Below are 27,842 nucleotides of genomic sequence, written 5' to 3'. Positions count from 1 at the left end.
TTGGCAGTGTCGTGATGAGGACATTTCTCTCTCTCTATCTCTCTCTCTCTCCTCTCTCTCTCTCTCCCTCTCTCTCCCACTCATGTCTTTTTGGCGAACAAAAATAAATGCCTCGAAGCACAATTCACATATGCTCTTCCTGTGATCTGTAACAGCTCAGTGAGGATTTGCTGACATTTGCAAAAGACTAATAAGATTTTTAACCTGTGATGTCAGGAAATAGACATTGTGGCTGCAGGATTTACAGTGAATTACACCGACACTGACAACCCCTGGTATAGCGATTTGCAGTGATGTTAAATATAATACACAGGGTTTTTTTTTCAGCAGTTGCTTCAGAAAGTATTTTTGATGGTTCAACAAATTGGAGACTTTAATCTCTTAGTTGTCATTTTAGGGGGAACGCGTTCTAGTCTAAATTATCTCCAATTATCTCCATCCCAAGAATGTTTCTGACTACAAAAGACTGCTGCTGCTTGTGGGTGCAGTGCAGTGATATGCTATCTAAATGAACGAGGCTTACAATAATAGGAATATGTGAAGGCTTTCATGGTTTAATAAACTCTTGTATGTGAATAAGTCCTCAAGCTGGATAATTTATATTCATCACCCAATGGGACCACGATAAAAATAACTATCTTATCTTAATTGTGTTATCTTTGGTGTTTTTTAAAATCCCGTGCTGTGTTTTTTTAAAGGAATCAACACTAGGAAATGCACTTATTTACTTTCATGCTGAGCGTTAGATAAGAGGATTGATACCACTTTTATGTCTGCAAGCTAAATCAAAAGGCTACATCTGGCAGCTGGTTCAACTAGCTTAGCATAAAAAACAGCTCACCCGGCTCTGTCTGTAGGAAACAAAAAGCACCTTCCAACAGCTGTAAAGATCGTATTAACACCTTATATCTCGTTTGCTTGAAGCCAAAGAGCAACAATGAGGAGTTGTGGTTTTACAGAGGGGTTATGCGCCCAATTACTTCTGGAAAAAGTCCGATATTTTGTCCTGATGAGAAGATCAATACCACTTTCATATCTGCTCGGCCAATTTATCTTAGCATAAAGACTAGAAATGGGAAATATGCTAGCCTAGGTGTTTCTGTCATTGTTTTGGACTAAACAAATAGGGGGTCTGGAGTCTCCCTTAGAGATAGGGTGAGAAGTTCAGCCGTCCGTGAGGAACTCGGAGTAGAGCCGCTGCTCCTTTGCGTTGAAAGGAGCCAGTTGAGGTGGTTCGGGCATCTAGTAAGGATGAACCCTGGGCGCCTCCCTGGGGAGGTGTTCCAGGCACGTCCAGCTGGGAGGAGGCCTCGGGGAAGACCCAGGACCAGGTGGAGAGATTATGTCTCCACACTGGCCTGGGAACGCCTCGGGATCCCCCAGTTAGAGCTGGTTAATGTGGCCCGGGAAAGGGAAGTTTGGGGTCCCCTTCTAGAGCTGCTGCCCCCACGACCCGACACCGGATAAGCGGATGAAGATGAGATGAGATGAAATAAGATATAACGTGTTTAGAAGTTTATAAGGCTTTCAAGATGATAGATCCCAGCTAGCTGTTTCCCCTTGTCCTAGTCTTCATGCTAAGCTTAGCTTTTCATCTAACTCTTGGTAATAAAGCCACGATAAATTGACCAAAATCTCCTTTATAACAACAAAAAGGTCTCATCTCATCTCATCTTCAACCTCTTATCCGGGGTCGGGTCGCGGGGGCAGCAGCTTTAGCAGGGGACCCCAAACTTCCCTTTCCCGGGCCACATTAACCAGCTCTAACTGGGGGATCCCGAGGCGTTCCCAGGCCAGTGTGAGGAGATATAATCTCTCCACCGAGTCCAATAAAAAGGTATTATATATTTTTTTCTAGTTTTTTTTCTATTGAGTTTTGCAGACAAGTACACAAGAAAGAATATAAGAGTTGTACAGTGTGTCTGCTTTAAGGTAAAAGGTAATATTTTAATTTTATCAACCTGTTTGAGGGGCCAAGAAACCCCAAACCAACATACACTGCCTTTGACAAAATAAAGGGCTTTATGAAATAATTATGCTATAACTCAGTTCAGCCGCTGATTTTTTGACATAGCAATTGATCTGAATTGATACAGAAAAATAATGTATATACAATAGGCAATTTTATATTGTTTTTTATGATATAGTGTATAATGTGGTATCACCCAGCCGCACTTAAAAAAAAGTCACATTTCACATTAGAAAAAACAACTAAACCAGCCAAAGAAAGCAAACAGATCCCACTGTGTCAGCAGCCAAGAAGAGCAACCATCACATGTAAAAAACAAAATCACACGACTCTGACATCTGACTTTACGGTTTGAGAAAACAGTGTTGTTGCAGAGCCCCGCACGAAAACACCAAAGGAACAGTAAATACCTTTTAGAAGACGGGGGAAAGATGTTTTTTTGTGCTCAGAGTAATAATAACACAGAGAGATTGACATGGTTTGAGGACTGAAGCAACATCTCACATCGGCCGTGTTTCCATGGAGACCACAGTGAAGGTCGAGCGAGTGCTTTCACTGTCATGTTTACAGACAAACTGGTTAATCTACCTTCACTGAGGAGATATTGAGTTCTGCAAACAAAGATGAAGCCATAACGACAACAACGCCCAGCATACACTTGAATAAACTAATGAAAGCAGAATTTAACCGCAAGTAATTGAAAACTATATTTAACCACTACTACTAAATGCCTCAAAACAAACCTCCCTCCTCCAGATCCAAAAGGTCACAGTTCACAGCCACAAATGACATTTACCATCTATAAACAATGAGCTCCCTCTGCTGGTGAATTGTGGGACTTAAGCTTGTTGATGCTTCTATTTGAAATAATGTAATCTGCTCAGTTTCACTACCAGTTTCAGTGAAACAATTAAGAGTAATGTTATTTATACATGTTCCCAAACTGAGATACATGCACGGAGAACAGGTACAAAACAGAACCGACAAGATGAAAGCAGGCAAAGATAAAGAAAACTCACAGAACCCCTGAGTGAAGTTGTTTCAAAATGACACGTCAAGGATATTATTATAACACAATAGATCCTCTCTTCGATCATTTTAGAATAAAGCTCGAGGGGGACGGCATACAGTGTAATTCACAGCACATATGCACTGATGAGTCATAAGAATGCATTATTTAGTAGCTTTAGTCTGCAGGCTTTATACCTCTATTATTCCCTTTTGTTTAAATGAAATCACTGTTCATCACACCAACATGAGTAAAAGCAGGAAGCTGCAATCAAACTGCTGATTGTTAAGGACGAACACACCCACCCCTTCTCAGGACTTTGTGTGCGAGTGAACACCATAGACCAGGGATGTCAAAGTCAAGTACATCAGAGGGCCAAAAAAACAAATTTGCTACAAGCCGAGGGCCAGACTGGTTCAATGTTCTGAATGCTGATGAATAATGAAGCCGAGGCGGCCAACTTGCGGCACAGTGAGTTCGCTGGCTACCGTTGCATTGTGGGTAATGTAGTTTTGGTGCGTGAAAAACACCAGCAGGCGGCTGTGGCGTACGGGTTGGTTCTAATACTAATCAAATCCCGGGGGCTGAGATCATTCATTTGCGGGCCGGATCTGGCCCGGGGGCCTTGACTTTGACACCCATGCCATAGACCGTATAAAAGATGGACCTAGCATCTCCGCCGAGGTCCCCTACGGGAGTCGCCATCTTGTCAGACTTTGACTCCGCCTCATTTCCTCTTACCAAAAAAGAGAATGTATGTGATGTTGGGGGGAGGGAGATACGTCCATCTGGCTGATCTTTACCTCCGAGGTGAAGTGAGGGCCAGCAGCTAACTGTCACTCAAGAGGCCGCGCCCCTAATTATTCAGAAACTTTAACCTCCAATAAAATAAAAACTAGCCTGGCACAAAATATTCACCCCTCTCAGTGTTGTCATGGAGATACGACCTAAACATACAGACTAGAATATTTTTTTGTACCACGCCTTCAACAGGTTTAATGATGCTGTGAAAACGGCCTGTTTAACATGGGGGTCAATGAGAAACTGCTCTATTATGAAAGCTGCCCCTAGTGGACACTCGGGGAACTGTCTTTTTTTTTTGCGCTTCCTTTTTGATTCAACCAGGAAGTCACTGTGGTGGGGACTTTATTTTATTTATTATTTCTTTAAACTCCAGAAAGTAAAAAAACATAAACAAGATGACCTATTGAATAAAGGTACTTTTTTTTTAGATGGTCTGAATCTTTTTTTTAAGCCATATTTGATAATCCCTCTTGGTTTACGTCTAATGATAATGATAATTTTGATATTTTCTCCAATACAACTGACCACTTTGCAATAACACTGATGGGGGAAAAGGTTGGTGCAAGCTTAGCAAGAATTAAACCAAACAAAGCACATGGGTCTGATGGATTAAAGGGACGGGTGATTAAATCTTGTAAGTTTCAGCTCACTGGAGTTTTTACAAAATTATTTCAGCTCTTCTTAAATGAACAATCTGTTCCAAAAATATGGAAACTTTCAGATATTATTCCTGTTCCCAAGAAGCCTAGAGCAGTAGAGTTTATTGATTTTAGACCGACTGCACTGACCGGTATCCTGAGCAAATGTATGGAGAGGGTTATAGTTAATCATCATTCAACAACTCTCAGTCAATCGTTTGATTCTTTTCAGTTTGCTTACAAGAGAGGGAGAGGTACTGAGGATTCAACGATGACACCAATGAATGCATTAACAAACCACCTTCAAAAGCCTTTTATTTATAGATTTGAGCTCAGGTTTTAAATTAATGCAGAAAATGGTGAGTGAGATGTGGGGGGTGTCATATCCGACACTTTTTTCACCTGTTCTGTTTTCTTTGTACACTAATGAAATTCATTCATTCATCTTCAACCATTTGTCCCTGTTGGGGTCACGGGGGAGCTGGAGCCGACCCCAGCTGACATCAGGCATGAGGCGGGGTACACCCTGGACAGGATGTCAGTCTATCACAGGACACATAGAGACGAACAGAGACAGACAACCATTCACACCTACGGGCAATTTAGAGTTACCCGGAGAAAACCCACGCAGACACGGGGAGAACATGCAAACTCCAAACAGAAGTACCCCAGCCGGGATTCGAACCAGTAACCCTCTCCCTGTGAGGCGACATTTCTAACCACCCACGCACCGTGTCGCCCACACTAATGAAATGCAAATCAAAAATCCTTTCTCTCAACTGTATAAATATACTGATGATATGGTGTTACTGGGTCTCATGAAGGTGAGGGATACAACCAGCCAGACAATGTCAATCGATGTCGATCATATTGCTGAGCTCACTGGTTGGTGCAGAGACAGCTGACTTTACGTCAACACAGCTAAAACTAAGGAGCTGGTCATTGTAGGTCACCAAAGGATTGATGTAGATCTTCCACCTGCAGCGATTGACAATCAGTAGGCTGAAGTACTGCGGGAGTTTAAATAGTTAGGAACTTTTTTTTTTATTGCAAATTGAGTTTTACAGCACTTTTAACACTGAGTTTATTTTTTAAAAAGCAATGCAGCGCTTGCATACAATATATGTACATGGTATGGTCACCTGGGGGTTAAAAACAAAGCCAACAGACAAACATGGCCAGTAAAATCATAGGGAGGGAGCAGAAACAGCTGGGATGTATTTATGGCGATAGCGGGCGCACTCACACTGTCCATCTGTACCGTGCCCAAGCATGTTTCACGGCTAAAGTCTAGTTCGTTTGACCAATGTGAGTGCAAGCGTCGGCCACGGCCCGTTTGGGAGAGGTGGGCTTTTGTAAAGCACGTTTGCACATGTACGAGCACAAGGGTGCGCACATGTACGAGCCCGAGGCACACCAACATGAACCTTTTGCGCAAATTAAATCACGTCAGAACCAGCGTACGGACATAGAAAAAAGAAGGACAGACCATGCACAGACATTTAAAACAATGGCAGCGAAAGGTTCACGTTGGTGTGATGTGGAGGTGGAGTGTTTACTGCAGATTTGGTCGATGAAAATAATCAGTATTCAACAGTTGGACAGGCAAGAAGCATTCCGCCGAGCCCCAGGTATTGTGAGTACAAACGGGCCTGGGCCAGTCACCCACTGGCCAATGAATTTCCCAAACTCCCCTCAGGAAGGCGCTATAGAGCTGCCAAAACAACGAAAAATACCTGTAAGAAGTCATCCATTCCCAATACAATTACAATGTTGAATTCATGAACGCATTCTGGGACACTTTAGAGATTGTACATCACCTTTTTACTCGTTTTACTCGACACCAATAGATCTAGAAAAACGCAAATATCAGCCGACCAAGGTATTGGTCTATCACTAATTTATGGAGCTGTTTTATTGGATCATATTAGGTGGTTAAAGTGAACTTAACTATGTTAATGAATTAGGCTGTGTGACAAGAATGTAACACACTGTACAATACTACTATATCATTATATACAGTATACTATAAATAGTATATTATCAAAGCAAAGTGCAGAGTTGCTCCCTGTGGGTCCAGTGTACCAAATATATTTTCTCAAGGGGCCTTTTTCGCAGAAGACATTTTGGTATGTCACAAAAGGAAAAGTACAAATGATCCAATGTCTCAGTGCGTTTACACGCACATCAGTAACCTGAAAATGGCCTTACCCTGGTAAGGAATCAGATTATTGAAGATAGCCATACATGAGCAGGGGTTGAACGGGAAAATGACGGAGTAACTCTTACTCCCGTACAGTAGATGGTGCTCTGCCAATATACAGCTGGAATATGGCTTTTTTTTTGGTTCACCTTCATCAAAATGACAAACTTTTGAACAGAATTACAACAGAAACGAACTTCTTGGTAGTAATGTTACTTGCTGTTGTGAAGTCCTCCCCTGGTTTAAAGGTAACGCTCTATTATTGTTGTTTTTCACGTTGTTTTTGGCGCCGTTGCTTCCTGGTTAGCTCGAATTCTGGGTCAAAAGCAGCTGCCGTGGAGTTGTGAGCATGCGCGGACGAGAAACCAGATAATAATCCGAGAATGCTGTTTATGTGCACAAATAATTTGGGAACCGAAGGAGTTCTCTTACAGTGTGGGTTAAGGGCATACCCCGGTTTCTTAAACACCATGTAAACACCGTACCCGGTAAAATCGGGGTTCTCATATCCCGGTTAACAGACCTAGAGAACTCCTTTAGTTCCCCAAATATTCCTGCATGTAAACATGTCATTGTGTGTTCTCAGATTATTATCGGGTTTCTCGTCTGCGCATGCTCCCCACTTCATGGCGGTGGCTTTTGGAATGGAAATAGAATAAAACCATGAAGCAACGACGCAAACAATGTGAAAAAACAACAATAATAGAGCGTTACCTTTAAACCGAGGGAGGACTTCGCAACAGCAAGTAACATCACTACTAAGAAGTCCCAATTCGGTTGTAGTTCTGTCCAAAAGTTTGTGATTTTGATGAAGGTGAACCGGAAAAAAAGCTGTTTACTGGAGAAAGAGTTACTCCATCATTTTCGAAATTCAACCCCAGCTCATGTATATGAGGGGAACTTACCCTTAACCAGGGTAAGGCCATTTTTGGGTTACTGATGTGCATGCAAAGGCACTGCCGGTCTGTTAACCAGTGTATGAGAACCCCGATTTACCCGGGGTATGGTGTTTACATGTTTTGTATGCCCTTAACCCAAAATAATCGGGGTTTTTTGAACTGCATGTTATGCACTGAATGATGTCTATGACTGACACTACAACCTCTCTCAGGTCATTATAAACCGGGTCCGTGCTGCCGCTCTGCGCGCTGTCCAGCAGGGGTGGTGCTGAAAAGCCGGAGCAGAGGCCTGGCTCCCCCTCTGACAGGCCTTTTCCCAGCTCACCTCACAAAACATTAAACACATATAAAAACACCCCGAACCTCTACGAGCATTAAACACCATAAACACACACCAGTTTAAGCACATTTAGTAAACGTCAACACCCGCAACTGAGACATCATTTGACGCTGCTGCTGCTGCTGCTGCTGCTGCTGCCGGAGCGACCAAATCACGGTGACAGACTCACGACCACAAAAGCAGACACCCGCTTTAAATGCACGGGCAAAAAGGCAAACAAAGTTAATTTGAGGGGGGTTTTTATTTTGTATTTCGACAAATAAAAAAAACCACTTTCTATGCATCTAAACAGACAGGAAACCACATCCCCAGGGCACCTCCCCCGCCATTAGCTGCCCCGGTATACCTCCACAGTATGGCAAATAAAAGCAGCGTCAAGCGGCACCGAGGCAGGTGGCTCCGTACCTTTTGTAGTCGGAGGAGAAAATCCCTCCGCTCGCCGGGTCGTGACCATATTCAGGCTCCCCGACGCTGGACGAGCCCCCCTTCTCATCGTTGAAAGCGGAGCTGGCGGACATTGCCGTGGCTTTCTGTGTGTTTCTTTTTTTCCTCTCTCTCGCCCTCACCGAGCAGCGATGGAGATTTAGTGCAGAGGGCAGCGGGATCCGCGGCTCTTAAAGGCGCACAGACACGGTTATAGCTCTCCGAGATGCTCGGTGCAGAGGGGGGTGGTGGGTGCAGGAGGGGGAGGAGCATGTGCACTCACCCGGTTCAATCCCAGTTATCACATTCAAATATGTTGATCCAGATCTGAAGTGTGCCTTTTGTGACTCCCATACTGACACTGTTATTCATCTGTTTTTGGAAATGGGATTAAACCTGTAGACTGTGGCAAGATATGTGTAGATGCATTTTAGATCATATCTGCTGTGATTTTGAGCAAGAGTGACGCTCCAGCTGGAAAATAATCTTTTTTAATCAATCTCATTTTAATTCTTGCAAAGTTTTACATTCACAAGTGTAAATTTGCCAAAGTGAAAACCATTTATTGTGTTTTCGTGAAAGAACTGGAGGTGTATTTCAAATAAATGAGTGTTAAATCTGAGCAGCATTTAAGTCACGTGCCATTTCCGAGTGGTGGAAAGGTACTTGAATAGATTAGCCTTTATTAGCATTATATTGCATACAACCAACTTAAGGTGCAACCATAAGAAAACAATGTAAGAACAATTTAAAATGGCAAAAAAAACGGATGTGTTCTTTCCCGTGCCCTGTTTTCTGTGTATACAAATGAAATGACACTTCATCTAGGTACTTTCAAATTGTTTAAATATGCAGATGATCCGGCACTAGTGGGACTGTTTCACAAGTATGAGAGCATATCTGACTATGTTGAACATGTTGTGGTGTAAGACCAGTGTGGCTGTTATGTAACCACACACAGTAAAAGTCTACTGGGCTATTTTCATCATCATTATGTTTCTTTTTATTAGACGGCACAGAGGTCTGGGGCCCAGGTCTAACGATGCGTCTGAGACCAGCTCACTTTTTATTAATGCACGTAAAACAAAGGAGCTAATTTTTAATCAAACAGGCGTCTCATCAACTCATGGACTCGTTAAGCCCCCGCTACAGTGATTTCCTGGTTGATCCAATACAGATGTGCCAAACACTGCAGTTCTCTGAGTGGCCACTTGGGGCAGGTTTCATAATAGAGCAGTTTCTCATTGACCCCCATGTTAAATAGATCGTTTTCACAGCATAATTAAACCTGTTTAAGGTCTGGTACAAAAAAGCAACACTACAATGTGAAAACCCTCTGTTACAAGTTCTGTTATTAAGGTCCTATACTTAAAACATCAAACATTATTCTTAATGCAGAATGGCTCATTTCAGAATCAAATACATACATATACTGTATATATTGTACCGTTACAATTAGTGTAGAAATGGGGGTGTTGTTCTGTAGGCTAGCTAACTGAAATGTGGTGTGTGTCTGCTGTGTAATGGCAGGTATGTACAGGTTTACTCCAGGGGGCTCCGGTTCCCCTACACGCTGTGAATCTAAACACTGATTCAACAGAATGAAAAACAAACAAACAATTGCAGTAAAGAGCTCCAGTCCTGCCTCATGTGCAGGTTTCCGATTCCTCCACTGGTCTCTGCCCTTCATCGTAGAGGGGCAGGCCAAAGGAGGCCAAGGTTATCTGGATGTGAGGCACGACTTGAGCCCTCAGGGCCAGAATGGTTAGTATACGGGTTTACTCCAGGGGCACCAGTTTCTCCCATATCTAATATCCATATAGACGTCGAATAATTAAATGAATACAATGAAAAATAGATAGAAGTCTTCAGATTCAGTTTCATTCATGACTTTCACATTTGTTCCAGGTACAAACTAAACCTAGTTCTTTTGCAACAGCGTTCCTCACATGAAAACCACTTCTATTAATGTTAAGAGTCTTGATCCAAAATAGTAAGTGGATACATTAAAGGTAGATGTGTTACGTTGTTCGAATATTATGTCTATATTGTTAGAAAGTCAATATAACGATAACATCCAATCAAAAATCATGATAAATTTGAGTTGACTTTTACATTCACAAGTGTAAATTTGACAAAGTGAAAACCATTTATTGTGTTTTCGTGAAAGAACTAGAGGTGTATTTCAAATAAATAAGTGTTGAATCTGAGCAGCATTTAAGTCACGTACCATTTCCAAGTGGTGGAAAGAATAGACTTACTACTTGAATAGAATAGCCTTATTATCATTGCATTGCATACAACCAACTTAAGGTGCAACCATAAGAAAACAATGTAAGAACAATTTAAAACAGCAATAAAAAGGACGTGTTCTTTCCCCTGCCCTGTTTTCTGTGTACACAAATTAAATGACACTTCATCAACATACTTTCAAAATATGCAGATGATATGGCACTAGTGGGACTGTTTCACAACAATGAGAGCATATCTGACTATGGTGAACATGCTGTGGTGTAAGACCAGTGTAGCTGGTAATTTAACCACATACAGTAAAAGTCTACTGGGCTATTTAAATCATCATTATGTTTCTTTTCATTAGACGGCACAGAGGTCTGGGGCCCAGGTCTAACGATGCGTCTGAGACCAGCTCACTTTTTATAAATGCATGTTAAACAAAGGAGCTAATTTTTAATCAAACATCCATTCCAACACCGCTCATCCACTCATGGACTCATCAAGCCCCCACCACAGTGATTTCCTGGTTGATCCAATACAGAAGTGCCAAACACTGCAGTTCTCCGAGTGGCCACTAGGGGCAGTTTGCACAACAGAGCAGTTTCTCATTGACCCCCATGTTAAATAGTAAGTGGATACATTAAGGTTAGTTGTGTTACGTTGTTCGAATATTATGTCTATATTGTTAGAAAGTCAATATAACGATAACATCCAATCAAAAATCATGATAAATTTGAGTTTCTCACAGATATAAAATCAAGATCCAGAGATGTCCGTGTGCACCATTCCTCAAAGTCTCCTGTTCACAGCAAGAACCATCATCATTATACCACCACTACATCACTTTATTTAGTGGTACCGTAACTTACTGCTGCTACTCTCTTTACTGTGGTTTACTGTAACTTATCTCTGTAAAATGCTGCTACACTGTACTTTACTGTAACTGACTGTAACTTACTCCGGTGAGAAAGGCTGCTACACTCCACTGTCACTTTATACCACCACTACATCACTTTATCTTGTGGTACTGTAACTTACTGCTGCTACACTTCACTGTGCCATACTGTCACTTAGTTCTGTAGGAAATGCTGCTACATTTATAACACTGTTTTCACTTATCACTCCTTACCACTTATTTAGTTTATTTAGTTTGTACTTATTTTATTCAGTATGCTGCTAAACGGCACGCTGCGTATTGTTGTGTATTGTATTAACCTACGCTCAACCATATTGTCTTTTGCACTCTGTCACGCTTAGTTAATTGTTTGATTTATTTTATGTTAGCTTATTTTATTTTATTTGTGTTTTATGCTTATTTTTACTCTGATCCTTTCCCACCTTTGTACTGAAACTGTTGCACAATAATTTCCCTCTGGATAAATAAAGCTTCTTGAATCTTGAATCTTGAATTGAACCTTAAAAATAACAATAAAATAAATATATTGCAACAAATACAAATGTTCGGTGGACAAATTCATAATATAAGGAATCATTTTCAGGAACGTGTTGCAGAAACTTCACAACATGTAGCTGATTTCTATCAGAAGTTATATTCTACCGACGCTGCACCCAGGAAACACCGCTGCTCCAGATGTTTCCACAGAGACGATCGTTTAAAGTTTATAGAATTAAAAATGTTATAGAAATGTTGCACTTGGACACATTGTGGCTTCAAGAGGGTGTATGTATTTAAAGTCACCACTAGATGGTAATGTTTCAACCCAATGTACATGAAAGACAAATGAAAGTGTAAATAAATGTTTACTATACGCAGTAAATTCTGGGTCCTCAGTTTGGCCTGTTTTTGTAAATCCATAGGGTTTATATTGTTTCCCCCTTTTTTTCAAATATAATTTGAATTTTCTTTTTTTTGTCTCAAAAATATTAACAATTATCAAAATGATATGTATTAATATGCAAAGATTTATAAATAAATTAAACTAACTAAACTTCACTTATGAGTTTAATACTTAAACCAGATGACTATAATGAAATTAGATTACACATTAACACTTAAAAAGTCCACATCAAGCATTGCTTTTATGCTAAACTAGTGTAAGCAGACAGTGAACGCATCATTTTCCATCATAATAAATACTTTGTCCGTATGAGGAGTGACAATGTGGATGAACTGGTGCCAGTTTTCAGCAGTAAGCATCACAGTCGAACTGCGTGCAGAACTCAAGAATGCATCAGCTAACACAGTTAATCTGGATGACAGTGCTTTCTTTCATTCACTCTCTCTCGGAGCGATTGCATCACGCTCCCCGGACCAGCTGGTATGTTTAAAAACGACAATGTTGTGGAGACTTGCCTTTAAAGCTAAGGTTTCAAATGAGGTCATTCAAATGCCAAAATACATGCATAATAGTGAAACTCTTGCCCTTCCAGTACAACCCACTTCATGATTTTAGATTTCAAATGATCTTATTTACACACCTACATTTAAATATCAATTCAGCTCAAAATCATTTGTCAAAGAAAAGGAGAATTTCATTTTATATATGCAATGATATAGCCAAATATCAAATCAATTTCCTTAGGGGCTTTGCAGTGCACCATACACCATAAGTCACCCTCTGTCCTTTGACGCTCGCTTTAAAGAGTAAAAAACTGCCCGGACAAAGTTTTTCCTCAGTTGAAAATTTCAACATTTAACACAAACTGCATATGTAAATGTACATGTTTACGAGTGAGGGGACGATGGAGCGTGAGTTTGGGAGGAGAATCGGAGCAGCGGGGGCGGTGCTACAGTCGCTCTACCACACCGTTGTGACGAAGAGAGAGCTGAGGAAGGCAAAGCTCTGGATCTACCGGTCAATCTTCGTTCCTACCCTCACCTGTGATCATGAAAGCTGGGTCAGGACCCAAAGAACGAGGTCGCAGGTACAAGCGGCCGAAATGTGTTTTCTCAGGAGGGGGTCTGGAGTCTCCCTTAGAGAGAGGGGGAGAAGTTCAGCATCCGTGAGGAACTCGGAGTAGAGCCGCTGCTCCTTTGCGTTGAAAAGAGCCAGTTGAGGTGGTTCAGGATCATCTAGTAAGGATGAACCCTGGGCGCCTCCCTAGTGAGGTGTTCCAGGCACGTCCAGCTGGGAGGAGGCCTCGGGGAAGACCCAGGACCAGGTGGAGAGATTATATCTCCACACTGGCCTGGGAACGCCTCAGGATCCCCCAGTTAGAGCTGGTTAATGTGGCCCGGGAAAGGGAAGTTTGGGGTCCCCTGCTAAAGCTGCTGACATTATTTGACGTCACACTGTGCAAAGGTCAACAGTAAGTTGTATCCATGGAGACTTATGGAGCACTCTAGATGTGACCACCTGAAAGAGTTGCTGTTATGGAAGACCGAGCCAAAATACTGCTGCTATTTAGCAACTTATCAGCACTTTGTGTGTGTCAGACAGGTCGGACGAAGAGGATGAATCAACTGAAGTTGTAACCTTAACGTCCGATGTTTCTATCCCGGATTTTAGGGGTTGTCGTTGCTGGTGGAGACCCAGCCTAAGACTGTCTTGCCAAACTAAAAAATTTTCTTCCAGGCTGGTGGAACTTCTATTTACTTTACGGTTTTTGTTTTAATTTCACAGGTTTGAGAGTACTACCAAGGCGCTAACACGCTCTGTTGAATTATCTTCTTCTATGGTCATTCACAGCGAGCCTGCATCAACTAGATGATTCAGGATATTTAGACAAGGAATTGATTTAAATGCTGATGGAATCGCTTGCTTTTCATATTACTTCTAGATGAATTGTGTGTTCAGACTTTATTTAAAAGCCCTGTTTAAATACACATCTTCAGTACTCAATATGGATTTCTATATTTTACGGGGCAAAGCAGGTTAACAAGTCCAATGTCTGTGTTCATGTTCAAGTCTATTATCACAGCTACAAAACCAGGACCAGCTTCCTGTTTGTTAATGTGTACCGCCGCTATCTGCTGACAGCGTGATTTCAGACACAATGAGCCGTAGTAAAACACTGGGGATGGTGACGAGATTGCGGTTGTATTTTTTTACCCGTGCTGTGATCTATGACTCCAAACAAGGTCACGTATCCTCACACGGAGCTGCTTATTAAGCTGTTCTGGCTGTTTTAGCACAGTGAGCAACAACAGGGATGGGAAGACGTAAATCCCATGATGACGGGTCACAGACAGAGCATGTGATTCTGGTTGAGATCAACACATGGAAAATCATCATTATAGGGGGAAAAGGCTAAAAAAAAATAGTGGAATACGTACAGATCTGCGAATGCAACATGACACTTTTTTCTTTTTACCTTTTCTTTGCTAGACATTGGATTTTGAGAAGTGTGCCTGAGAGGATGTGAGTTCTGTGGTCTGGGTTTACATCCCTTTTTATATCCACTGTTGTTTCTTGTTTCAAGCACAGTGGGAAGTGAACAGGGATTTGAAAGTAGCCAGACATTTGACATGAAGACAGTTCGTTTTACATCCAACCGGCCTAGAGTTTATTCAAGGTTTTATTAAGTAAATAATAAAAATAATAATACATCGTTTTTACATAGCGCCTTTCAAGACACTCAAAGTCGTAGTTTACCCACCTCTGATAGGCTGTTATGATATATAAGTATAATATGATATGTTAGAAGTATTAGATGATTTAAGTTGCATGTGGCTGGTGTTTGAAACTTAATAGTATTAAACTCAAGGATCAGTTACTAACTGCTAAAGTAGTTTCCATAGTTGTCATCATTTGGCCTAAAACCTTGTTTATGTGCAGACATAACTTTCACCGTATGCTTTTAAGTAGTTGAACACTTTCATTTTATTCACTACTTGACTTTACTTTTAACACATTTGTTGTGTTGCTTCCATTTATGTTTTTATTAATGTTGTTTAGGGTGTCTTTGGGTGTGTGAAAGGCACAGACAAATAAAATGTATTATTATTATTAGACATGTAAGATGCACCAAAACTGTGGAGTAAATTACCAGCGGACATCAAAACACTGACAGAGCTTAAGGCTTTTAACACACAAGTAAAACAATGTTTGAAACTGAAAAACACCTGTCAAAAGTGCACACACGCACACGCACACACACACACACACACACACACACACACACACACACACACACACAAACACACACACACACACACACACACACACACACACACACACACACACACACACACACACACACACTGTTGTCCTTGTTTTTGTCATTATGTTTGTTGTATTTGATGTTCCGTATTCTAACCTGTGTATTGTTTTTAATGTTGCTTGTGTGACTTTTAGTAAAGACCTAACCGGGGACAGTGGCTGCAAATTAGTCTCATGAGTATAAGTTATCGCTCCTTCTCACTGATTTAGTTTGTACTTATCTTATTTCAACATGCTGCTAAACTGCACGCTGCGTATTGTTGTATATTGTATAAACCTACGTTTAACCACAATGTCTGTTGCACTCTGTCACATTTAGTTATTGTTTGATTTATTTTATGTCAGCTTTATTTTATTTGATTTATGTTTTTATGCTTATTGTCACTTTGATCCTTTCCCATCTTTGTATTGAAACTGTTGCACAATAATTTCCCTAGGGATAAATAAAGCTTCTTGAATCTTGAATCTTGAACTAGAAACCTGCATGCATGGCATCTATTTTATATTTTATATAAAACAATATATAATGTATTCGTCCCTGCTCAATGCACCTCTAATCTTCTAATCTAATCTTAGTTTATTTGCATTATATTTCCAGTTGCAGCAGCAGCAGCAGGTCTGGACTTGTATCCCTAAATGTTGAACTGCACCTTTAACGTGCCTTTGGTTCGTGTTTGTCCAATTAGTGTGTAGGTGGAGCAGCACAGGAGGAAACAGACAGACAGGCAGGCAGGCAGGCACGGGATTGCTCTTCTCTCCGGTTCCTGGACGCGCAGCAAAAGCGTGTGGAGTCCCCGTCCAGCTGCAGAGAGTGACTCACTTAGACAGCCGAGGAAGTCCGATGGTGTTGGAGGAAGACTTCCCGATGATTGAAGTATCGATCCCATCGATGGAGAGGGACGTGGATGAGTCCGGGAAGTCTAGAAAGGTGAGGGGGACGCTGCTGGAGCTTTTGTCGGTGTAACTTTATTTGTGTCGCCTCTCTCTGCAGCACAACAACACTTTAGAGTCTGACTGCTCTTCCTCCGCACTCACTGCTCTGCTGTGGTATTGTGTCGCATGTCTAGGCTGGAGTTTGGTTTTAAAGGTGAAGTGCGACGCCAGGTGAGTCAGGTGACCTGCAGGAGGAAGAGTGAAAGTGAGTTCACCTCAGCTTTCTGTAAAACGGTTTATATCAATGGAGACTTGTGTTTGATTTCCCTTTCAAACAACAACAACAACAACAACAATAGTAGTGGAAGTAGGGGAGACCGGGGTTGGTTGCCCCAGGGCTTATTTCAGCCAACCTGGAGAGGGCGCTGTTTCATCGTGTGGGTATCGAACACCTGAAGGGATGTCGTGGTCATTTTTTTATCTGGTCATTTTGTTAAAGACGCAAAAGACACAACATACGTTAAGGTGAGAAGAAGTTTTGTTTCATGTTAGCGTTGTTTTTTTAGAATGAAAGTTTGTAAGCCTTTAGGCAGTTCATAATCAAACACGTTTCATAAAGAGGAAGGTAATAGCTTAACTTTTAAGTGGAGACATACCAGGCAAAATCGTCACATGGTCAATTTTAGGATTTCTACACTTTGTCTATTGCAGCTGCAGATTGCATACCACATAATGCCTCATTTGCATATTTACACATGATGTATCAGAAAGCAATAACACATTATATAAATACCCTGTCCCGCATTCAAACTCCTAAAGTAAGTTTACAAAAGCATTGACAACAAGATACTTAAAATCTTAAAAGTAACAATACTTGTATGTGCAGAATGGCCCCTGGATGTTATTATTGATGCATTCAATTGCAATCAGTTCCTTAATGTTGCAGTTAGTTGGTAATTTGAATAGTTTTATATTGTTTTGGATAGTTAGATCTCAAACATATCATTTTGTGTAATTGTCTTAATTTGATTTGTGTTAAATTAAGAAAGTTACAACTAACTGTAGCTGTGGAAAAAGAAAGAAATATGAGTACAAGTAATTCAAAACTGTTCTTAAAGTGTAACTCTTGTGCAAAATCATCCCATGGTCTTTTTCGACACAAATAAGACATCAAGACAGTTTTTTTCATGTAACAACTATTAACGGAGAAATCCGGTTAAGTCGCTAACAGCCGAATGTGGCTAACACTGATTAGCCTGGGGGAGTACGGTGAAGGCATTACAACGTCTTTTTTAACCACTAATTTTGCTCAAAATAACAGCAAACCTCTGCAGCAGCATGAGAAGAGTCCCTACACAGAAAACAGTCTACACTGAGAACTGCAGCTTTGGGTGTATCCTGTTTAAAAACTCATTGAGACCTCTGTATCTCAGTTAAATGACTCCAAAGTTAACTGGCATGGTTATAAACTCAGTTAAATGCAGCAGGCTGATGTGAAACTACTCAGACTTTCACAGAACAGTAAACTAGTGATGAGTTTCTAATAAATCTCCTTCACACCTACATTTTAAAATGGCAAAAAGAAACAGTGACACCAGCCTGGGGAATGTGCTGCGGTGTGCTGAACTGACCTCTGTTTGGTTTTACCTTCTCTGAGTCGGAGAACACGACACGTTACGACTTTTTGTTGATATTTCTGATAAAGTATCTGTATGAGAAGGACTTCCTGCAGTTTGTTCTCACGTTTCTCCCCAGCAGCACAGTGCTCTATCATTTAATATTTATTTTTTTAAAGAAAATATATTCTGCCATCAAATTCATTCATCAAAGTTAGAAAAGTTCCATGGGAATGAACAGGAATACATGAAAGTTAACAGGAATAAACTGGACATTTTGAGGTAATTTATACTAACTGTATTTACTTTGGCATGTAAAGACACATTTGGTTTTCTCATAAGCAGATTTGGGTAAATCGAACAGAAAGCTATGTAGCAAAAAGAAGCAGAAAATATATGAATATATAAGTATTTCGTAGTTAACATGAATATCATTGATCAAATGTATTTAGCCTGGTAATAACGTCAAAACTTAACTGACTGCAAGTCGTCCTATGGGTCAAATACACTAATGTAATTTAATAATCAGCTGTAGTGACCACAATAGTAATAATCTGTGCAGGTGATGGAAGGATGCACAGTGCACACTTAATATACACTGATATAAATTACCACAAACTGTGCAGTTTATTCACGTATATTTCCTTTAATTCCCATGGGAAGTTTCCAACTCTTTTAAGAGAAAATACGTCGTCTGAAGTGGTTTAGAATTGTTATCAAGGAAGATAAAATAAAAATAAAGATAAATGTTTAAAAAATGTATTAAAGGTCTCGAGGAAGGTCCATGCTCATCGCATAACTCTCTCTGAAGCTCTTCACCTCCTCCTGGTGGAGAAACCATGTATTATGATGCAAACGTCTCAGGAATAAAGTCTTAATGTATTTTAAGACGTATGGTTTGTTCTCGCTTGAAGTTGATTTTAAATTGACTGTTCCTGTTTTTTTATTATAAAGGTTTATGTGATTTTCAAATTGAAATCTGTACAAGAGTATGAGATGAAGGTGTGTTATATGGAGGACTGCCTCTGCCAAAATCAAAAATAAATACGTGTAAAAAAATAAATGACTCGATAAGTAAAAGATTATGCCATTAAATGTACAAAAGTTAATTTTAAAAATAAATCTAGACATCAATTAAAGTGCATGAGGAAGGAAATGTATGAATAAATGTATAAAAAATACATATACAATACAATGTAATAAGTACACTTACAAATAAATGAAACAGTCTTAATAAATAAAGATGAATAAATAAAAGGGAAACAAGTAATTATACAAATAAATCAATTAATAAACTGGGGAATGTACACAACGGTTAATAAATAAAGACAAAAATGTGTTTTTGTCACATTTGATCACAATTTGGTACATTTAATGCATATTAATTTATTTATCAAGTAAATTAGTTATATTTATGTGTTTATTGTAGATGCATCATGTTAGACTGTATCATATGTTGCATTTATAGTCAGTAAACATGTTATATGTATTTGATTGCTGCTAAATGTCAACAAATGTGATTGGATGATGTTTGGTGGATTATAAAAGTGGTAATATTCACATAGACCGTATAAAGTGAACGTTTTTAAGTTTGTTGATCTCTCTAATTTATGTTTTCTCTCTGTCAACACTTTAAACTTAAACTTAAATGAACGCAGTTGACGATTGAGAGAAAATGTATATTTATTTTAATTTCAAAATGCGACTGTCCAACCTGACAAAGGTTGAATTCTCTGAAAGGCAGACTGTGATTAACTCCTGTGTGTGTCTCCTTCTGTCTTCTGTTCACAGCTTTTCAGAGTGGAAGTCTTTTTTAACGGGAGGAAAAATTATGTGCTCAGAAGAAACAGCGAATTCCAGACTCTGCACAGAAAAGTACGTTTCTGTGAGATGTTGAAGTCTTTCAGACGTAAAATAAGACTTTGGTGGTCTCTTACATCAGTAGGAGAGTGTGAAAGACGTGAATCATGGTCACACTAATGCAGGACCTGCTCAAACATGGTTCAAACACCAGTCAGTGGTCAAAACTCCAGAGTATACCTTCAATTTCAGCCCTTTATGTGTCATGTGACCTTTTCATCACAGCTGATTTAAAGTTGTAATCCATGGGATTTTCATCTAGTTAATTGTCTGTTAAGTTTCTATCCACAAAGAGTGAGTAAACAATCGTGACTGATCAAATAACCTACTAATGAAAGCACTTGTACTTGATTTTTACAGTATCTGTGTCTGTGGCGACATTGCGGGGCTAGATGTTAATATGCCGCCCTGTTAGTGACGCTGCTGGTGGATCTCGCCCAAGCCCCCACCACAGCTTTTTCCTGGTTGATCCAATAAGGAAGTGCCAAATATTGCAATTCACAGAGTGGCCACTAGAAGCAGGTTTCATAATAGAGCAGTTTCTCATTGCCCCCCATGTTAAACAGGTCGTTTTTTACAGCATAATTAAACCTATTTAAAGTCGCAGTCGGCAACATTTGTTTGATCATATTCACTGAAGGTGACACTATGCTCCAATAGAGGAACAACAAAAAATGTGCCTCTACGTGCACGTTGATTATTTTGGAAAAATCAACAGCGCCCAGTTCATCCCGTCCACTCAATGCAGAGCTGAGACTCAGTCACAGTTCGTGCACACGCCACAGATCCCCCCCCTCGTGCATGTTACAATATCGCAAGCACACGCCTCAAGCTAGGCATACCCTAAATGACGTTAGCAGTTACAGTCTTTGAGTAAGTTTGCCAGCCTACCTCCGTGTAGATGTACTCCATGCGGTTTATCTATGAGATGAGAGACGGGCGCGTTCACAGGAATCCAGTGCACATGCACTGACGAGCACTCGATGGGGGAAAGCGGAGGCGCTCGGTGATAGTGGGGGAAGGGCGTGAGGGTAGCATATAGTGGACGGACTGTAGAGAGGTGCATGTGTTTCAATAAAGTTTACAAAAGAGCAAAAAAAGAAATCCATGCAGTTACATCTTACGGTCAGAGTGGCTGCTAGTAACGTATCTCAAATCTTAGGGAGTACAACTTTAAAAGTTCATACTGTGTCTTGTTGTACCTGCAGCTCAGGAAGATCATTCAGACCCCAGATTTCCCCAGCAAAAGGAACCCCCATCTGAGGACCAAACCTCTGGAGCAGAGGAGGCAGGAGCTGGAAGACTACGTCCAGGTAACACATCCAGTGGTTCGGACTCCAGTTCAGCCCTTCAGCTCGATTTCTTTTAACAGCAAGTCTCTAACATTTGTTGTCCAGAACTCAAGACTTTGAAAATTAGAGATGCACCGAATCCTGATATCGGCTCCGATATTGACTAATTAGCTGAACAGGATATTGGATGAATGAGGCAGATCCAGCATTCGATCCAGTCATTTCTTTTTTATTATCATACACAGCAATACAGCTACTTAATTTCTTTTTGCTGCTAATGTCCACTTTATTTCTTAATAAATCAAGTAAAGTGCATTTATATCTGTGTTAATTTGTTACCTTTTTTAAATAAAGCTAAATGTTTATGTCAAGCCTGATGCCTTCACTCACATGGTAAGGTATACGGTTCATTCTTTCAGCAGTAGTATGTGATCGGTATGGGGTATCAGCCGATGCGCTCAGCCCAGGTACCGGATCAGAAAAAACTGGATCGGTGCATCTCTATTGAAAATGGTTTGTGTTCGTTCATTAACCTTAAAAAACACAAGGTTTAGACATCAGTCTTGAAATTAGGGCCTGATATTCGATATAAAGCGACATTATTTTCCATTATATATACAATTTATCACATTGTCAGCCAGTTCTCAGACATTCTCAGATAAAAAGTAAATCCCACCTCTGAAAAAAGTTTTTAAAAGCAGAACAAGAGCCGTAATTCCACTCACTAATATAAGAAACATGCACGGCGATACCAATAAATATCCATACGTCTGTCATAGACGTCGGTCTGGCTCTACTTGAAATGATTTAAACCCCCCAAAAAACATTTAGTCTGATTGTTTTCTGTTGCTGCAGGACATCATCTATCAAAACGAAGACGTGCCGCAGGTTTTGCTGGACTTCCTCCATGTGAAACACTTTCACACAGGGATCAAGATCAGCAGCATGGAGTAAGTCCTTCAGTGCAGACTCCTCTGACTGCACCCAGAGATGCTGGACGTGTCGCTATATTTAGCTCCTCTATATTTGGATTGGGGGCAATGCAGCAACATAATAAAACTTTAGATGCATTTCTCACAGCCGTGTTGAGCAGCAGCACCACATATGTAATGATCCAGGATCCACAGAGGTCTAACAGCGCAGTTCAGTCCAACCTACATGTCTTATTTTTGTATATCCATAGAAAAAACATCTAATCGTGTAGAAGTGCACTGTACTGTGTGTGTGAGTTGTGTTACCCTCTTTATAAAATAAAATTAGAAACAAAAAGGGATTACTTTCTATACCATAGAGCAGATTTACCTTTATTTTGACAGGAAATCAATAATTCTCGTGCGCTCTAATTTCAGATCACTGGATGAGTTGGACAGTCAAGATTACAGGTAAGAGCTTCACTAGTGTTTCCTGTTTCTCTCTCTGAGCGCACTCACACTGTCCATCCATACCGTGCCCGAGCACGTTTCAAGGCTAAAGTCTAGTTCGTTTGACCAGTGTGAGTGCAACGGTACCGAGCCTAGGTGCGGCAAGCTTGCCGGTAACGGCCCATTTGGGAGAGGTGGCTTTTGTAAAGCACGTTTGCACATGTACGAGCACGAGCGTGCGTACGTGTACGAGCACAAGGCCTACGGCGATTCTGACGTAATTTTATGTGCGCCTGTTCGGACATAGAAAAAAGAAGGAGGGACCATGCGTGGACATTTAAAACAATGGCGGCGAAAGGTTCACGTTGGTGTGGTGTGGAGGTGGAGTGTTTACTGCAGATTTGGTCGATGAAAAGATTCAAAAACAGTCGACAAGACGCACAAAAACTCTGAGGTCTACGGAAAGATTTGTAAACAAAGCCACGCATCGCGATGACGTCATCAATACGCGTGACTTGTTACGCCGTGATGTTGTATAGGCAGCAAGAAGCATTCGCCGAGGCCCAGGTAGTGTGAGTACAAACGGGCCTGGGGTGCGGGGGGAGAGGGAGGGGGGGACAAGTACCCTAAAGCACAGGGCACGGTACGGACGGACAGTGGGAGTGCGCCCTCTATCTCAGTATTTTGTGCTACCATATATGTCCTGTCAGATGGGATATGACTACTGTGTAAACACTGCATCCTGTCTCAGAAACACCATTATTTCAGTGTTGACACAACATACTACAATATACCGTAAGACTCACTATTGAATCATTCCGTTGACCTCAGAAGTCGTCGAACTGGAAATGAAGCCAAGAAACGTGTTTCACACCCTGATAACAGTTATTATCGGCCAACACATCATCTCAATGTTACGGTGTTACCGTTGCACAAGACTAATAAATCCCATTTAACTTTTGTTCCCTCAGTTATTCGTTACCACATCAGCGAGTGTTGGGATTCTTTCGGGATCCTTATCTCTCTGACTGCACATCAGGTAGGAAAGACACGGAGGAAACAGCTGCTTTGCTTGTGTGCCTTTTGTCGTGTGGTGCTGTAAGTTTGAATTGGAAAAGCATTAAAAAGCACGACGGTTTTAAACCTCTGAGCTCTGTTTTGTCTCGCAGATCTCCCAGATGTTGTCACGGACGGAGTTCTTCAGGGTTTTTATCCAAGAGACGTCCGGGTCAGCTTCACCGCCCCCGTTCACACCGGGCCCGACCCCGCTACTCCTATAGAGGCCTGAAATTTTAATTAGACGAGAGGTTTTAGTGTTTTAAAATAGAGTATACAGTCCAGTCAAATACACACAGACGGCAGGAAAGTCGTCGGCATACACCTGTGTGATGCAGAAGAGAAACAGTCTGAAATAGGTCACTGGGAGGAGGCTTTTGTCCAAGATCACCAGCCCCAGTGGGATTTAGACCAAAACGCAGGCTTTGTTGTTCCGATACTCCACCTGTTCCAACGTTCAACCTTTTCAGAGCCTCCTTTTGATGCCAAAACACCAAAAATCACCTAGAAACTTGCAGAAGTAGTCACTGTGTCTGGGTTTTTACTCAGTTTAAGTAGCATACAAACCGTTTTTAATGAAGACGTGACAATAAGCGTGTCTTTTATCAATTTGATTCTGTTTTACTGTAGTTGAGTTTAATTTTATAGCATAAAGAAGCAGCGTGGGAGTGAAACGAATGACTTGAAATCTAGACGCTTGAATTTTGCATTTAACAATGTTACAAAGTGCTTCACACCAACATAAAATACAATAAAACACTAATACCATATAAATACATGAAATGAAATAAAGTCAAATGTAAAAGCAGTAATAGATTTAGTAAAATAATAAATAGGGTTAAATAATGTTTTAAAAGACATCCTTGTTCACATTTTTTAGAACAAGTTTGCCACAGTTGATTCAGAACTTTTTTACATTCATATATATATAGATATATATATTTGTATTAATTTGAGTTTATTGAGCTATATTTGAATTTCAGGTGTCCGATGAAACACAAGCAGCCAAATACTGGTACAAAGGCTGCAATATCCTTCAATATTCAGTTCTTGTAAACACGTTGATGGAGTGATGTGAGCTTTTGTATCGTGTTGTTTATGTTGAAATTGTAATAAAGAATCAGACACGACTTCCTGTGTGAGCGGTCTATTTAAGCCTCAGCTGCAGAACAAGATGATCGACATTCTTCCGTTTGAGAAACTAAAGGAGCGAGAAGCTTGGACACGGCGGTGGTTTGACTTTGTCTCTTTCAAAACACACCAACAGGCAGCCATGTCGTAAAACACAGTCGAGTTCCTCCAGTGCATGAGTGCAATCACTGGTTTAACAAGCAGCAATTATTTATTTATTTTTTTAACTTTAGAATACAATAGAAACTCTTTATTACAGTAGGAGCACTGCTCCTGATCAGTGCAATAAAAAGACACAACAATGAAACAACTTCCTAAGACAAACCTCCAGATTCTAAAATAATAAGTAAAATAATAAAATAAGTTTGCACCAGAGTAAATGTAATATTTGTTTTAGTATGAATGTAATTATCACACTAGAATAAATATAATTACTCCACTAGAAACATGTTATTATTGAACTAGAATAAGAGCATTTATTGCACTACAATACATGTAATTATTCCAGTAGAATACATATAATTACTCCACTAAAAACATGTAATTATCACACTAGAATAAGAGTATTTAATGCACTAGAATACATGTAATTATTCCAGTAGAATAAGAGTAATTATTGCTATATAATAAGAGGGTTTATTGCACTAGAATAAATATAAATATTGCACTAGAATAAGAGCATATATTATACTACAATATATGTAATTGTTGCATTAGAATACAAGTATTTATTGCACTACAATATATGTAATTATTAGACGACCATAAATGTATTTATTGCTACAGGTCCATCAGGTTTGCGCATGAAAGTCAGAAAATAGCACGTTCATGTCAGATCCTATCACTTTTACTCAGAAGCTGATTGAGAAAATAGATTTTAAGGACTTTAAGATTTTAACCTGCAGACACACCGATTAAAACCTCTTTGGGATTTATTCCAGAAACTTGATGAAATGTATTTTAGATCGTCAAATTGTTTGGAAACGTTCTCCTGATGTGTGAGCTACAGATGATCATCCTTCAAGACATGATGAATTTGTAGTAAAAGCCAGTCATTTCAACATAAAACACCAACTGTCTGTTTAGTGAAAACTCTTCAAAATATTTGTTCATATCTCTAGAAAACTATTTTTCAGACCACAAACATACAGTGTTTTTATTGTTGTTATTATTGAAAATGTGGTGATGATTCTAGTCTATTACATTTTACATTTGCCGGTGTAGAAGGTGTAAGTTTAAAGCGGCCACGCCTCGCCTCACGCAGCCTCCAGGGAAATAGTTTACAAGCAGCAACAAGCAGCTCTGGCTCAACATTCACGCATATTTGCCCGAGGGCGGGAGAAGAGACGAGAAGAAGTAGGGCTGAGTCAGTAATTATGATATTGTGTTGTGGGTTAGTGGTAATCTTACGGTGGTTAATGTCGAGGCCTGGTTGGACCAGTTCACTCTGAATGGATAAACTTCCCTTTACAAGCTTTAGTTTGGGCTGCAGAGATCCATTATTATAGCACTGTAACAGCGTTTGCATTCAAAAAGACAGCGGTTACTACTAAAAACTGATAAAGCTGCCATACTAAATGACTCAGCACTTCTGATACCTCTGAAATCTCTTATTTCCATGTGTTTCTTTTGTATCTTATCTATTTAACCAATGCTGGAATAAATGTCTTGAGACCACGCAGTAGTTTTTTAGGTTATTGTTTAATACACGCTCTTTATTTATTATCTAAACAATGTGTTTAGTATGTAAAATGTGTTTGTTATCTGCTTTCCAGAGGTCGCGTGTCTTCATTATGTCTGATGATCGTACCTGTAACTGTTTTGTGAATAAACTGAACTAAAGAAAATAATAATCAATGACCGGTCAAAGCAGTTTATTAAGTAACAAGACTTGTTCACCTCTTTACTTCATGCATTCACCTCTTTACTTCATGTGTTCACCTCTTTACTTCATGTATTCACCTCTTTACTTCATGTGTTCACCTCTTTGGTTTTGTCCTTTACTTCCTCTATGTTTACTTCATGTGTTCACCTCTTTACTTCATGTATTCACCTCTTTATTTTATGTGTTCACCACTTCACATCATATATTTACCAAACGTTGTACTTTACTTCCTCTGTGTTTACTTCATGCATTCACCTCTTTACTTCATGTTTTCATAAGGTTTTGTCCTTTACTTCATGCATTCACCTGGTTTTGTACTTTATGTCCTCTATGTTTATTTCATGTGTCCACCTCTTTACTTCATGTCTTCACCAGGATTTGTCCTTCACTTCATGTATTCACCAGGTTATGTACTTTATGTCCTCTATGTTTACTTCATGTGTCCACCTCTTTACTTCATGTTTTCACCAGGATTTGTCCTTCACTTCATGTATTCACCAGGTTTTGTCCTTTGCTTCATGCATTCACCTGGTTTGGTACTTTACTTCCTCTATGTTTACTTCATGCATTCACCTCTTTACCTCATGCATTCACCTGGTTTTGTCCTTTACTTCCTCTATGTTTACTTCATGTATTCACCTCTTTACTTCATGTATTTACCATGCTTGTCCTTTACTCCCTCTATGTTTAGTTCATGCATTCACCTCTTTATTTCATGCATTCACCTAGTTTTGTACTTTACTTCCTCTATGTTAACTTCATGCATTCACCTCTTTATTTCATGCATTCACCTAGTTTTGTCCTTTACTTCCTCTATGTTTACTTCATGCATTCACCTCTTTATTTCATACATTCACCTAGTTTTGTCCTTTACTTCCTCTATGTTTACTTCATGCATTCACCTCTTTATTTCATGCATTCACCTGGTTTTGTCCTTTACTTCCTCTATGTTTAATTCATGCATTCACCAGGTTTTGTACTTTACTTCCTCTATGTTTACTTCATGCATTCACCTGGTTTTGTACTTTACTTCCTCTATGTTTACTTCATGCATTCACTTGGTTTTGTACTTTACTTCCTCTATGTTTACTTCATGCATTCACCAGGTTTTGTACTTTACTTCCT

At 40.0% G+C, this 27,842-nt stretch overlaps 3 protein-coding genes across 3 annotated transcripts in view; 1 reads left to right on the top strand and 2 right to left on the bottom strand.

The window, feature by feature from the left end:
• Positions 1-8,380, bottom strand: part of ap3b2 (adaptor related protein complex 3 subunit beta 2) — a gene marked incomplete at both ends in the record, with an annotated part of 47,818 nt that extends 39,438 nt beyond the window's left edge. The window contains one exon of the mRNA XM_083917396.1: positions 8,268-8,380. Coding sequence (XP_083773522.1) covers positions 8,268-8,380 — 113 coding nt within the window. The remainder of the gene's footprint in view (positions 1-8,267) is intronic.
• psma4 (proteasome 20S subunit alpha 4) overlaps positions 1-27,842 on the bottom strand; it is an 87,260-nt gene that overhangs the window by 1,338 nt on the left and 58,080 nt on the right. The window lies entirely within an intron of this gene.
• On the top strand, positions 16,352-24,825 carry snx22 (sorting nexin 22). The gene is made up of 7 exons (XM_083917214.1): positions 16,352-16,571; positions 19,924-20,007; positions 21,201-21,305; positions 22,140-22,234; positions 22,634-22,666; positions 23,617-23,684; positions 23,815-24,825. The coding sequence occupies exons 1-7, from the start codon at positions 16,485-16,487 to the stop codon at positions 23,931-23,933; spliced, it is 591 nt and encodes a 196-aa protein (XP_083773340.1). The 5' UTR covers positions 16,352-16,484; the 3' UTR covers positions 23,934-24,825.

The sequence above is a fragment of the Echiichthys vipera genome (genome assembly GCF_963691815.1).
Source record: "Echiichthys vipera genome assembly, chromosome: 7".
Classification (NCBI taxonomy): Eukaryota; Metazoa; Chordata; class Actinopteri; order Perciformes; family Trachinidae; genus Echiichthys; species Echiichthys vipera.
The sequence above is the reverse complement of the archived record's forward strand: the minus strand, read 5'-3'. Positions and strand labels throughout refer to the sequence as shown.